The sequence below is a fragment of the Rhinolophus ferrumequinum genome, chromosome 9 (assembly GCF_004115265.2).
Source record: "Rhinolophus ferrumequinum isolate MPI-CBG mRhiFer1 chromosome 9, mRhiFer1_v1.p, whole genome shotgun sequence".
Lineage (NCBI taxonomy): Eukaryota > Metazoa > Chordata > Mammalia > Chiroptera > Rhinolophidae > Rhinolophus > Rhinolophus ferrumequinum.
This window is the reverse complement of record NC_046292.1, coordinates 38,267,356-38,280,005: the sequence shown is the minus strand read 5'-3', so window position 1 is coordinate 38,280,005 and position 12,650 is coordinate 38,267,356. Positions and strand designations below refer to the sequence as shown.

The following is a 12,650-nucleotide window of genomic DNA, read 5'->3' as shown; positions in this document are numbered from 1 at the left end:
GGGTTTCTGAGCAGCTCCCCAGTAAGAGGGGCCTAGGCTTAGGCCCACCAGCCCCACAGCACCCAGGAGCGTAGGGACTTTGAGAATCCTCAGGGCTGCAGAGAGAGAACCTTGTCCTTTGCCCTAGGCCCAGAGGGGTGTATTTTGTCTCCAAGAGTGCAGAGCACCCCGACCCCACTCTCCAGAAAAACTAGGGGCATCACAGTGGGAGGGCTTCTCTCAGTAGAGTTTGATGGACCAAAAGCTATAGGTGCAGCCTTAGAAAATACACCTCCTTGCTTCACTCTGGCCACAAGAACAAGCAGTCTGTCATGTCAGTTCCAGCTCACACAGTGGGGCTTGTGGTGAACCCAGGCCAGAGAGGGAGCTCAGGCAACAGGAGATGTTGACCATCTTCTGGCCCAGAGGGCTCAGTGTGATAGAGGGTGGCAAAGGGCCTGGGCAAGACTTATGGAGACGCCTAATCCAGGTTGGGAACCTGGAGAAGGGGGTACCTGGACTAAATCAAAAAGGATGAGTAGGAGATGAGTAAGTGAAGCTAGGAGTCTAGGCAAAAAACTCAGCATGTGCCAAAGTACAGAAAGGAGGGAAAGCAAGGGAATACGTCATGGGACACAGAATTGGGGTTGGGGCTGGTATCTGAAGACAAAGGTAGGAGGGCATCTATTTCACTGGCAGGGCAGCACAAAGATGATTTCGGAGAGGTTGGTGACCATGGAGTCTAGCCTACAGGCTCATTTTGATTTCCCAGGACATCCCAGGTTTCCAGGGGTCGCTTCAAAACCAGCGCTGCAAAACCCTATTGGGCCAGCCGGGTTGGCGGACTTGGGGCTGGAAACTCGCGTTTCTCTGTGGAGGCCCCGTCGCTAGGCAACAGGCCCCACACCCTAGGTGGTCTCGCCTCCGCCGACCCCGCCCACAGCTACTGCTCTCACGCCCTCTACTGGTGGCGCCCTGCAAGTGCATCCAGCGTCAGAGAATTCCAGCCTACTGCCTTCCAGCACATTATTCTAGCTCACAGCCATGCCTCTGCCATTTGGGATCAGTGCTGACCCTGGCCAGTAGTCTCTTTGCTTCCCATCCTTTTCTGCCTGAACTTGGCTGACTCCACCCCTGCAGACCCTGGGCCGGGCCAGCCAGTGAGAGAGGAGGCTGGAAAGGTGGGCAGGCAGGTTGAGTTCAAGGAGTTGGTGTTTATCCTCAGAGCAGTAGGGAGCCATGGAAGGCATGTGAGCAGGGCAGTAACATGAGCAAGTCTGTTGTTTCAATGTTCACGCTGCCACTGGAAAACTGCCTGGAAGAGCAGGGCATTAAGGGAGCATGGGTTGAATTGACTGGAAAGGCTAAGGAAGCAGGGGTTCACTGACTCCACCAGGGTAAATAACCACAGTGAGAACCCATAGGAGAGGACAGAACTTGGAGTTCACACCAGGGGTAAGAAAGGCAGGCCTCCCACTCTGCCCCACACTCGGTCTTGTCACCCCAGCAGGCACATTCATGGCTCCAGGAAAGATGCATTAGATCACAGGCCTATTGGAGAACTGAGCAATCCTACCCTTCCTGGAATCCTGTGGATATGGACCCCTCCAACAGGACATTGCTCTTCTTTGCAGGCCAGAGCTTCCCATCTCAAACCCCACAGGCTAACTAAACATCCAGTGTCCTAGTATAGGTTTGGAATGGTCAGATTGTCTTGTACCTGTGTACACTGATCAGAAATGGAAAAACTGGGGTGGCTGGATGGCTCCAGCCAGTGGGTTAGAGCGTGAGCTCTCAACAAGGTTGTCGGTTCAAAACCCACATGGGATAGTGGGCTGTGCCCCCTGCAACTAAGATTGAAAACGGTGACTAGACTTGTAGCTGAGCTGCGCCCTCCACAACTAGATTGAAGGACAATGACTTGGAGCTGATAGGCCCTGGAGAAGCACACTGTTCCCCAATTTCCCCAATTAAAAAAAACATTTTTTTAAGAAAAACATAAAGAAATGGAAAAACAGCTTTATTGATTAATGCAGCTTAATCGAAAAAAATCTTTCAAAACATGGAGTCTAGAATAAAACAGTGTGATTCAAAAGTAGGGGCTGATCCAGCCCCACCTGACAGAAGGCCAGGGGTCCAGTGAGGGCAAGGTGAGTGAGGTCAAGGGGAAGAAGCCAGGTCTTCTCTTATCCTCCCAGGGCTTCTGCAGCGTTGTGGCCCCGGGGGACAGGACCAGCATTAGGACGGCTGATAGCTTCAGCCTCTAAGCCAGGCTAGTCCAAAATCACTGTATCGGGTCCAGACTGACGTCAGTGTGCCTGGCTTTCCCTGCTGAAAGCACTTTGTGTCTATAAAAGTTAACTGAAAAATTCCCAAGACTGTGCTTGCTCCAGTGTCTTCCAACAGAGCAAGCTCAGGCCCTGGACCCTCAGACACCACACTGATGTGGACAGAATAGAATAGCACTTCTCAATGATCCTCCTGCCACCTGTGCTAGGAGGATGGTTGCCTGCCCATAGGCAATATAGGAAGCATGTAAGCCTGTTCTCCTGGGTGACCAGTCTTTCCCTGGAGAGAACAGGGTGCTGCTCCTCATCCGGGAACCTTTCACTCCCGCTCCCCTCCCCTCTTACTGCCCCCTACTGGGAGTGCCTGTCTCACCTAACTTATTCTGACCCATTCCGACACAGTTGAGGCCGTGACTTCTCCAGGCTTTGACCATGCCCACACCCCCCCCCCCAGTCCCAATCCCATTGGATGGCATTTGTCTTTCTCCCACTTGATCCCATGCTCCTCAGAGGCAGAGCTGGTGATTGCCAGGCTCTGAATCTAGTAGAGACATAGAATGATTTTTAAATGAAGGAACAAACGAAACCAGGGGAAGAGCCCCAAGACCCTAAAACAGCAGAATGGGACCAAGTTGTTTTTTAAAACCATGTTCTTCTGCAGGGACCATAAAAGGAGCTAGGGATGGGAAACGAAAAGAAATCTTTACATTTTGTATGTCTGCATCAGATTTCCTTAAGAGGTCTCCCTTTTGTAAAATGATAATAACAATAATGGAAGTGAAAAATCTACTAGCCTGACCCAATCCTCTCACTTAACTGAGGTATAGGGAGGGGGCAGGGAGAGGAACTTGCCTACGCAAACGCATAGCAGAGGCGGGCGGACAGGCCCCAACCCGGGACCCAAGTCGGCCTTCCACAAGGGTTTAAAGACAGAATAAACATTCCACAAGGATTTCCACTGCTCATTTTATTTCAACACTAAACTGTCCCCAGAGAAGAAACGGCTGAGGTCATAGGTGCTTCAGCAGCACCATTTTATTCTCTGAGAACTGAACAAACAGCCTCCTTTTTTAAGTTGGCAATCACTATAAAAACATCAAACAGTCAAACTTTAATAGATTTTTTTAAAAAACAGAAATGATACCGCGTTTCCCCAAAAATAAGCCCTAGCATAATTTTTCAGGAGGACATCCCCTGAACATAAGCCCTAATGCGTCTTTTGGAGTCAACCTTACTATAAGACCTGGTCTTATTTTCCGGGAAACATGGTATAACGGCTTGAACTTTATGGAGGGGAGGTGAAGCAGCCCCAAGAGTCATGATGCTTACTCAGCAAAGCCCCTCGGAGAAGGGGTGAGGGGCAGTGGGCAGGGAGGTGGTGGGAGATGAGGCAGCAAGAAGGACGCTGCAGGACCGGCTGCCAGTACCCTGGCTCTGGCTGCTCACACTAGCCACCTGCATGTGCTGCAAGCTTGACGTGAGTGCTGCCCCCCGTGGGGGATCCAGAAGGCTGAAATAGATGGTGCCTCCTGTTCTGGAACTGGGCCGGAGGAAATCAAAGAGAAACAGTAGCACAACTCAGAGATGGTCAAATTCATTCCTAAATGTGAGCTTCCACCAGCCTCCCCAGTCCTTGGAGCCCTGACCCTCCCCTGGTAAATTCATCCTCCATTCTCCTGCTCGAGCCCACATCTCAGGATGGAAAGAACATTAGAAATCACCCTCCTTCCTCTTATCTTGAAATGGGAATTAACTAGATCTATGCCTATCACTATCCTCCCGCCCTACACATCACGGAACACCGACAAGAAAATCATTGCTGTCACACCCCCATGCCCCACTCTGCCAGCCCGAGGGCCTGGGCCTAGTCGGAGCGCTCCTGAGATGACTCCTGGTTGGGCTCACGAGGCACTTCCGCATCCTGGTCATCTGTGAAGGACAAAGAAGAGGGGCTGGATTTAGAACAAGGAAAGATTACCTATTTTCAGGTGTAAATTTTCTACAAGGCACTCTCATCGTTCCCAGTCCTTAAGGAGAATTAATTTGCTTTCAGTTTGCTAGGTGTCAGGAGGCTGGAATTCTAGCCCTCACACATAGTACAGGCTCAAGCTCTGCTTGTCACAGGCTGGGTGTCATGAAGCAAGCTACCCCAAAGCTCTGAACCCCAGCTTCTCTTTCTGTCAAATGAGATGAGATCTACCTTGCAGCATCAGGTCAACAGGAAGTGAGAGCTAAATCTCACTAACGCCTACTTCATTTCGGATTTTGTTTTATCCTCAGAATAAACTCATGAGGTAGGGACATTAGTCCACTTTTTCAGATACTGAACCTGAGGCACTGTAGGGTGAATTAACTTGCCCAAGGTCATACCACTAGTAAGCGCTGGAGCCAGGACTTATAACCAGCCTGTCTGGCACCAGCATGCTTCAAGCCACACTAGGTCATCTTTCCAGCTAAAAGATCTAGGCGTCTCATACACAGCAGGTATGCAACAGGCCTCAGTTTCCTCTTCAGTAAAATGGGACTGGCATCACCAGACTAACCTAACTCATAAGGTTTTTCTGACTGTGATTTTAAAGACCTTGCTGAGTTTGTCATCCCTTTCCAAATCATTTCTTTATCTGAGGAGCCTCAGCAGAGGATTGAAAGCGGAGAAAAAAAAAATCCTTGAACTTTTAAAGGTGCAAAGGCCCTCAAGAGAAAACCCAAAGCATTTCCACACTCAAAATTGCAGTTGATCCTCACAGTAACCCCGTGACAGGGCCTATTTTACAGATGAGAAGATTGAGGCATAGAGAAGGGTGTGAGTGTCTGAGGTCACCCAGTGCAGAGCTGCAAAAGGCAGGGTCTCTGGCTCCCGGTCAGGTTCTCTAGAGTGGCCTGAGCAGAGGCATCACCCCTACCAGCCCCAAACTGGCTCCTGCTGCTGCTCCAGGCCCAGCATTTGTTGTGGCCCTGGCCAGAGAGGCCTGGCACCGCTGTGCTAAGCACACCACACACTGTCCTCTACACATTTGCCCACAGGTGACAGACTTGGAGCCTGACAGAGAATTCGGTTGAAATCTGAGCTCTGCCATTTACATCTATGAGAATGTCTTAGGGTTCTATTGGTTTCCTCACCTGAGAATGAGGTCCCTCCGCACTTGATGCTTATGGATGGAATTTAGGGGAGTGGTGCAAGGAAACAGCTTATCCCAGGGCCTAGCAGATTTTAAGTCTGTTCTCCATTTCCCTTCTCTCCACATCCACTTTCGATTAGGACCCCCTTCCTCCAGAAAGTTTTCTGGCTCCCCTGGAAGCCAGAAGACTGGTGCTCACTTACCAGTGGTCTCCTTGTCCGCATCGGACACGATGGTCAGTGAGAAAGATGATGGTGGCGGCAGTGGTGGAGGCGGCAGCGGTGGCAGGAAGTGGAGCGCAGAGAGGAAGCCTGGCGGGAGAAACTGGGGCTGCAGTGGCTGCAGCGGAGGCGGCGGGGGCGGGGGCGGCGGCGGTGGTGGTGGCGGCAGCGGCGGGTAGTAGCTTGGCTGGAAGTCTCCCACTGGCTCCGACACCTGCATGGCACACTCAGCACACAGGCCAGAGAGGGGACAGGGTTAGCCAGGCAGGCTGATCAAACCTGTCTCATTCTCCAGAATGGGAGGCTCCCCTTGGGGTCGATTCACCTGTGTGGCTGAAACACCCGGGCACAGGGCACCTGACATAGGGTGTTCAACAAACACCTGCCCAATGCCTGAAGGCGAGAGGGAATACAGGCACGTCTCAGATAAGCCTGGGGAACAGCTACACAGTCCCACTGACTGAGCTCTTCTGTCTATGCTTAGATCCATTACCTGATCCCATCCTTACTACCCTAGGAGGGAGTTTGTTACCGTCCTCCCTGTAATGATGAAGAACGGCATCAGTGGGATGAAGCTACAGGCCCAGGGCCACCGAGCTGGTGAGTGGCGGAGGCAGAACTGGATCCCAAGTCTGTCCGCCTGTCTGCTCTGCACTGGGCAACGGTCCAAATGTATCCCAACCACTTGTGGTCCCATTTCCTGGCACATGGAGTGACTGAGACTCAAGGGTCAGGGGGCCTTTGGGAGCCCTATTCTAACAGGACAGGAGAAGACCCGGGTGTAGTGCAGCTGTTACTGAGTCAGGGAAGCTGGCCGACCTCAGGAAAATGGCTTCAGCCATCACCCCTTCTGTGTGTTGTTCCTTCTTTAGAAGATGGAAGCTAATCCACACCACAGGACCCCAAGGCTGGAAGGAAGGGATCCAGAGGGGTGATGACTACACAGCTCAGAGCTTAACTGAGAAAGACATGAATGCAATAAAAAAATTATAATGAATTGCAGATGCAGTTCCTATTATTTACTTCTCCATCCAGATACTTCACAGCAGCACTTCACAAGCTGTGTTCCGGAGAACACTACTGTCCTACAAGATATTTTTAAGTGCTCTTAAACGTGTTCTTTGTCAAGGGAGTTTGAGAAATGCCACATACTGCCCCCATATTGGTGATTTTAACATGTGAGCATATTAAAGCCTCAAGGTAGTCTGCGAAAATACCCAGCATTTCCCAACTTAGTCTGACCACAAAGAAGGGGGAAAGACCACTTTTAAGTGCCTACTCTGTGCCAGACCCTGTGCCAGGCACTTTGCATGCATTACACCTTATTTAATCTATCAACAGCCCTAGGAGACAGGTACTCTACCCGCCTCGAAGAACCTGAATGAGGTCCTCAAATGTTAGCTGACTTCCCCCAGCTCCATGGCTAGTAAACAATAGAGGGAGGACTGGACCGTAGGTCTGTCTGACTCCAGGCCTGCGCGCTTTGTAGGAGAGAACAGGGGAGGCAAAGAAACAGCAGGTGGGACAGGGACAAGAATAGAAGGCGGAAGATGTCTCTGGGGAGTGTCTCCGAGCCTAGGCAGAGGCAGTAGGACAAGGATGAAAGCAATTCATAGGCTCTTGGGCTTGAAACAGCTTTACAAATAAATGCCGGATCCTCTATCCAGACGTGAAGGGTGTGGGAGGGGAGATTATTAGTGTTTTAATTCCAAGCTGCTGAGCCAAGTTTCTCCGTGGATCACAGCTCCTGCCTGGGGCCTGTGGTGGCAGCTCAGGCCCAGATAAACCAACTGAGATCACACTCTTAAACAAAGGCCGTCTGGCAGGCCTGTCAATCAGAGCCCTGCCCTGGACGCCAGGCTCCAGGCTTCTGTGTGAGCAGACGGTGGGTGCATGCTCCACTTGGCCAGGACCCCTGTCTTTGTGTGGAGGCTAGAGACGCTGTGCTCTCTCTGGGCTGCAATGGGATGGCCAGCACCCACAAATTTCAGGCGGGACAGGAGTGGTGACGAAAGTCGTGTTTACTCTACCTCTGACTAAGAGACAGGCTTAGGGTAGCAGAAAGCTCCTGGACTCCAGAGTCTGGATAACCCCGGTACACATCCTAGCTCTGTCACTGACTAGCTGTGCATGTTGTATCTCAGTCTCACTTACCAGTTCTGTGACCTTGGACAAATACGTAACTCCTCTGAGCCTTCTTCCTTTACTCTACAATGGGGTAATAATGCCTCCCGTGAAGGCTCACACATGGGGTCCTGACACTAGAAATTAGCAAGACCAGACTTTTTATACTTTTCCCCCTTGAATCAATGGGAAATGATTTATAAATAAAATATACACTATCCAAAACAGACAGAAGAGATGCTGCTGAGGCTGAAGCAAAAGAGGGGAAATCCAGCGTCCTGTGTGTCTGACTGCCTGGACACAGCTGGAACACCCATCATCCTGACTTCACACTCTGTGGCTAATGTCTCTCATTATGTAAATGTCAAGCTTTCATCTTTATTCTTAATCATGTTTCACATTAAACCAAAGAAGCCTGCTCCCTCCTCACTCTATACCACCCTCCACCCAAGGGAAACATCTCTGTAACCCTGTAACACCCAGGGTTAGGCTTTTAGCTCTGAGGGAGGGAATAAAGGTAATGGTGGTCTACATTCTATGAACTTGAACTGTGTTTGAATCAACCTCCCTTCACCACAGGTCCAGCCTTTTGGGGCCAAAGTCAGGACTGGTCCCCCAGGTCTTTCCTATAGTGCAATCCCAACAGCCAAAAGGGAGAGAGGGCTTTTAACCATCCTGGTTTGGAAGGATGGTAGAAAGGCCACAGAAGTTTGGTCACCCCGACTCACTCCTCACACAAGGATGGCCTGCCTCTTACACACTCAGTATTCAAAACTCCAGCCTGAAAGAGCACACCAGTTAGTGACTGACCATTGATCTTATAAAAGGATTAAATTTCATTATTTCTTTCAACATATACTTCCTAAGGTGACAGGTGTTTAAGGGAAGGTTTCCCTATTTTTCATGGCTAAGCTTAAACACCAGTTTCTCTTGAAAGCCCTCTGCAGTCTCAAGTGGGCCCTACCTTTGGATGAGGATTTACATCTGCTTCTGGCTCTACCTTAAACTGTATGACTCCAGGAAAGTGGTATTTCCTTTCTGGTTCCCAGCAAAATGAAGGGCCCTTTTAGCATGAGCATTCCACACGTCTAGCTGGTGGTCACATAGTCAGTGTTCTCGGGCTTATCTGAGATGTGTCTGTATTCCTTCTTGCCTGAGCTCCCAGAGCCTTTTAGCCCACAGTTCTGAAAAGCACATGCCAAAGCCCAGGATGACCTATCCGTACGTGATTGAACTTGTCTACACATGTGTACTCCCAGAGGCGCACACTGTACAAGGTCAATGGGCCTGGTACACACTGCGCCCATCAACTGGTTTCCTGGGACTGAGGATATGTAAAAGCAGCAAGAGCAAATGGAATAAGGAGAAACCCAGAAAGAAGTCAGGATGGCACTCACCAAGCCTCCTCCATGGTAGTGGCTGCAGGACACATGCCGAAAGCCCCACTGCAGGGGGATCCCCGGGGTCGGGGATGCATCCTGGTAGCCCAGCGGGAACGGGTGGTAAGTGTGCATGCTGGAGCAACCGGGGTACAACTTGGAAGGCTCTCTCTCCAGGTACTCAGACCCCACTGCACAATCCGAGTTGATGCTCAGAGAGAACCCTGAAAAGGTAAGCAATGAGGAAGTGTTAAAAACACAAAGAGCTAGGAAAAAGAGCATCACATTACTGTCCAGCGACAGCAGTATAGTAAACACAGATCCATTTACAAAGAACTCCCAAATCCATTATGCTTTTGACCCTCCCTGCTTTTTAAACCTTTCTACCATATCATACTGCTCTTAGAAAAAGTCCTTGGCACAGCCATGAAGCCCCATGCAGGCTGGTTCCTGCCTCCACTCCAGACTCCTCCAGTACTTAACATAGCAGTTTCTTCTTTCTCACCCACCTCAAGGCCTTTGCAATTGCTGTTCCCTCGGCTTGGAAGGCTTTCTCCCCTAAATCCACTTTGCCTCTTTAAGTCCTCATTACTAGGCTCCTACTCTTCTTCTTTTATACCACAGCTAAACCATTAATTATTAGAGCTCTATACACTGATTTGTGTAATTCTTTGATCAGTAATGTCCCTCCCACAAGGACAAGATCCTTGAGAGCAAGGAATCTGACTTTTCCCCCCCTCACCACTTCATCACTGGCACATACCGTGTTTCCCCCAAAATAAGACCTAACCAGACAATCAGTTCTAATGTGTCTTTTGGAGCAAAAATTAATATAAGACCAGCTCATATTATATTATTATATTATATTAATATTATATTTATTATATTATATTATATACCTGGTCTTATATTTTAGTAAAATAAGACCAGGTCTTATATTAATTTTTGCTCCATAAGATGCATTAGAGCTGACTGTCCGGCTAGGTCTTATTTTCTGGGAAACACCGTATTATAACTAAGTGCTCAGTCTGTTTGCTGAGAGATGGAACAAAGAAAGGCACTATGTCCATGGAAACATCCTCCTAGGATTGCTGTTTCAGGTCTGCCTTCCCCATCTAGTTCCCTAGGGACCTAGATTTTCCAAGAATGTCCCATAAGGCAGAAATGGCCTCCAGAGAGCATCCAGGCCAATCCCCTTAGCATAAGAGAGAAGAGACTGCCACAGAAGGAAGGAGCTTGCTTAAGGTGACAGGGTGAGTAGTCCCCAGCTACTGACTCAGACTTGTGGTCTTTTTACCACATGCCATAGGGGAAAATCAACATACGTCTGCACTCAAAAAGAGCTGTTGTTTAAAAGCCTCAAATCTACACATGACTTGGGAGTTGTATTTTAACGAACATGGTGGCAAAGGAGAAAAAAAGAGTCAACATCTCAATGAACCAACTTTCTCTTCCTGCGTGGAGCAGAGACGCTGTCCCGTTCCCACCCACTCGTAGGAAAAGGGCGGGATAGGGTACCAAAAGGGGTGCGCAGGCGCAATGAGCCAGGGCACGGGTAAGGGCGGGGCCTCCAGAAGGTAGAAAGGTGGGTGCGCAGGCGCAGTCATAGTTGAGAGCGCTCATCCGGAAGTAAGTCCTAGGAGAGGAGCCTCCAGCCCAAGAAAAGAGCGGGAAAGGACGCGCAAGCGGGTTGGGACAATGGAAAGGAGGTCCTCTGGGAGAAGCCTCTAGCCTGTGGAAAGGGAAGAAAGAGTACACAGGATCAGTAATCGTTGTAGGGTGTGTGGGGGACAACGTTCCGGGGGAGGAGCCTCCAGTCAAAGAAAAGGGCGGGAAGAGGTACGCAAGCGCAGTGGAGCCAATATCCCCCATGAAAAGGAGCCACAGCTAAGGCGACTGGGGGCCATTTTCTATTGCAAGATGGAAAGGCAAAAATTGTAGCTAAATGTTAAAAGCTGTCTGGACCACCCACTCCCTTCTATCGCTCTTTTTACCTTTTTGCAAAAAAGGCGCTCAACCCAATTTTGTATTATTCAGTAAAGGTTTCTCAAAGCAAGGTTACCTATGGAAAGCATTTTCCCCACCCCCACCCCTAGGGCCCATCCCAGGCAGCGGGATCCAGGCTGGCCTAGGACGCCAGCGCGGCCTGCACGGAGGCTGCAGCCCGGAAAGGAACTGACCCTGGGGACAAGGCCGCACGGGGCCTAGGAATCTTACCGAAGTCGGCGAACGGCGGACTGGGCACGGGACGCATGGGCCTGCGCAACTCCAGGCGGCCGGGGCCTCCCCTGCCTGCGGCCTCCACCCCGAGCTGGGGCCCCACAAGACTGGGCACAGCCACAGCAGCTCGTTCGCTGGGCCCCATGTGGCCGCGGCCGCCCAGAACTGGCTGGAAGGCGCTTGGGCCGGGGCTCGGGCCCCGCGGTGGTCTCTCCAGCACGTAGGTGGCCGCGCGGCCCTCGGGGCCCGCTGGCTCCGCGTCTCCAGAAGCTGCAAGCTGAGGCAGCGGGTGGAAGCTGGAGGCCGAGGCAACAGCCGTGGCCCCGGAGGCTAACTCATGCTCTTCCTCAGAGGCCTGCTTCTTGAGCATCTTCTGCGCGGCCATGATCTTCTGGCGTTCAGTGATCAGGTAGCACTTCTCGCAGGTGCACTGCTTCCAGCGACACTTGCCAGCATGGCCCTTGACTGGCACCAGGAAACCATGGTTCCGGCACCGCGAGCACTTCGGGGTCCGCAGCATCTTGTCGGCCAGCTTGGCAAGGTCTGCCTTCTTAGCACCTACCGCCTCCTCTGGGAGCTGCAGAGCAAGTGGAGCAGGGAAGAGCAGCGCCCCAGAAGTCTCTGGTGCTGAGGACATTTGGATACAATTGTAACAAAACAGCTCTCAGTACGTCCCGGGAGCTGCAGCAAGACCTTTGCATTTTCCCTCCCTTTTGGAGGGTGCAAAATTTGGAGTTTCTGTGCATTGGTTCATTAGACGCAAGGGTTTGGGTTGAATAAATTCTTCATGGAACGTTATTGCATATATGTCATCTGGATTATCTGAAGTCTTAGGCATTTAGTTTTCCAAAGTTTCTATTCCCGCCACCCCACAGACAAGGTATTTTTTAACTTCAAAAAAGGCAGAACGATATTCAGTGGTCCACAGATTTAAAGCTACAGTGGAACGAACCTCTCAGCAAACCCATTACAGTAGAAAAGCATTCTAAGAGGCAAACCGTGTTTCTCCTTCCAAAAGCTGGGGCTTCTGCTAAATTTTATTTCTCTCCCCTGCAAAGGAAAAAGTGTGCAGGCGCAGCCATCATCATCAAAATGCGGTTCACAGCGATGCTTCCAGAATATTCTCAAGAGCTCAATGCCCTGTTATAGGTGCTCAAGGATGTGTCCTTATGGTAATTCCCATTTCTTAAGAAACTTGTTGGTACAGGAATGCATTTCTAGAAGATGGTGTGTTGCTGTTGTTGATGCCTTCCAAAGTAAAGCATACTTAGAATGCTTTCAAGTAAAGTAGACTTGGGATATTTTAACGTGAGCTTGAAT

General features: G+C 50.4%; 1 protein-coding gene across 1 annotated transcript; it reads right to left on the bottom strand.

The window, feature by feature from the left end:
- Positions 1 to 3,276: 3,276 nt before the first annotated feature.
- Positions 3,277 to 11,967, bottom strand: DMRTB1 (DMRT like family B with proline rich C-terminal 1). Its single transcript, XM_033114494.1, has 4 exons — positions 11,328 to 11,967; positions 9,129 to 9,334; positions 5,590 to 5,821; positions 3,277 to 4,196 (listed from the first exon to the last, which is right to left on the bottom strand). Exons 1-4 carry the CDS (start codon positions 11,965 to 11,967, stop codon positions 4,132 to 4,134), a joined length of 1,143 nt encoding a protein of 380 aa, XP_032970385.1. The 3' UTR covers positions 3,277 to 4,131.
- Positions 11,968 to 12,650: the final 683 nt, after the last annotated feature.

Bases quoted from the DNA above. Each gene is read 5' to 3' on its own strand.
- DMRTB1 (XM_033114494.1), bottom strand. From the start codon at position 11,967: ATGTCCTCAGCACCAGAGACTTCTGGGGCGCTGCTCTTCCCTGCTCCA. The intron at 9,335-11,327 runs GTAAGATTCCTA...TTACCTTTTCAG, and splicing joins TCCGCCGTTCGCCGACTTCG to GGTTCTCTCTGAGCATCAAC. The intron at 4,197-5,589 runs GTAAGTGAGCAC...TGTCCTTCACAG, and splicing joins TGCGGACAAGGAGACCACTG to ATGACCAGGATGCGGAAGTG.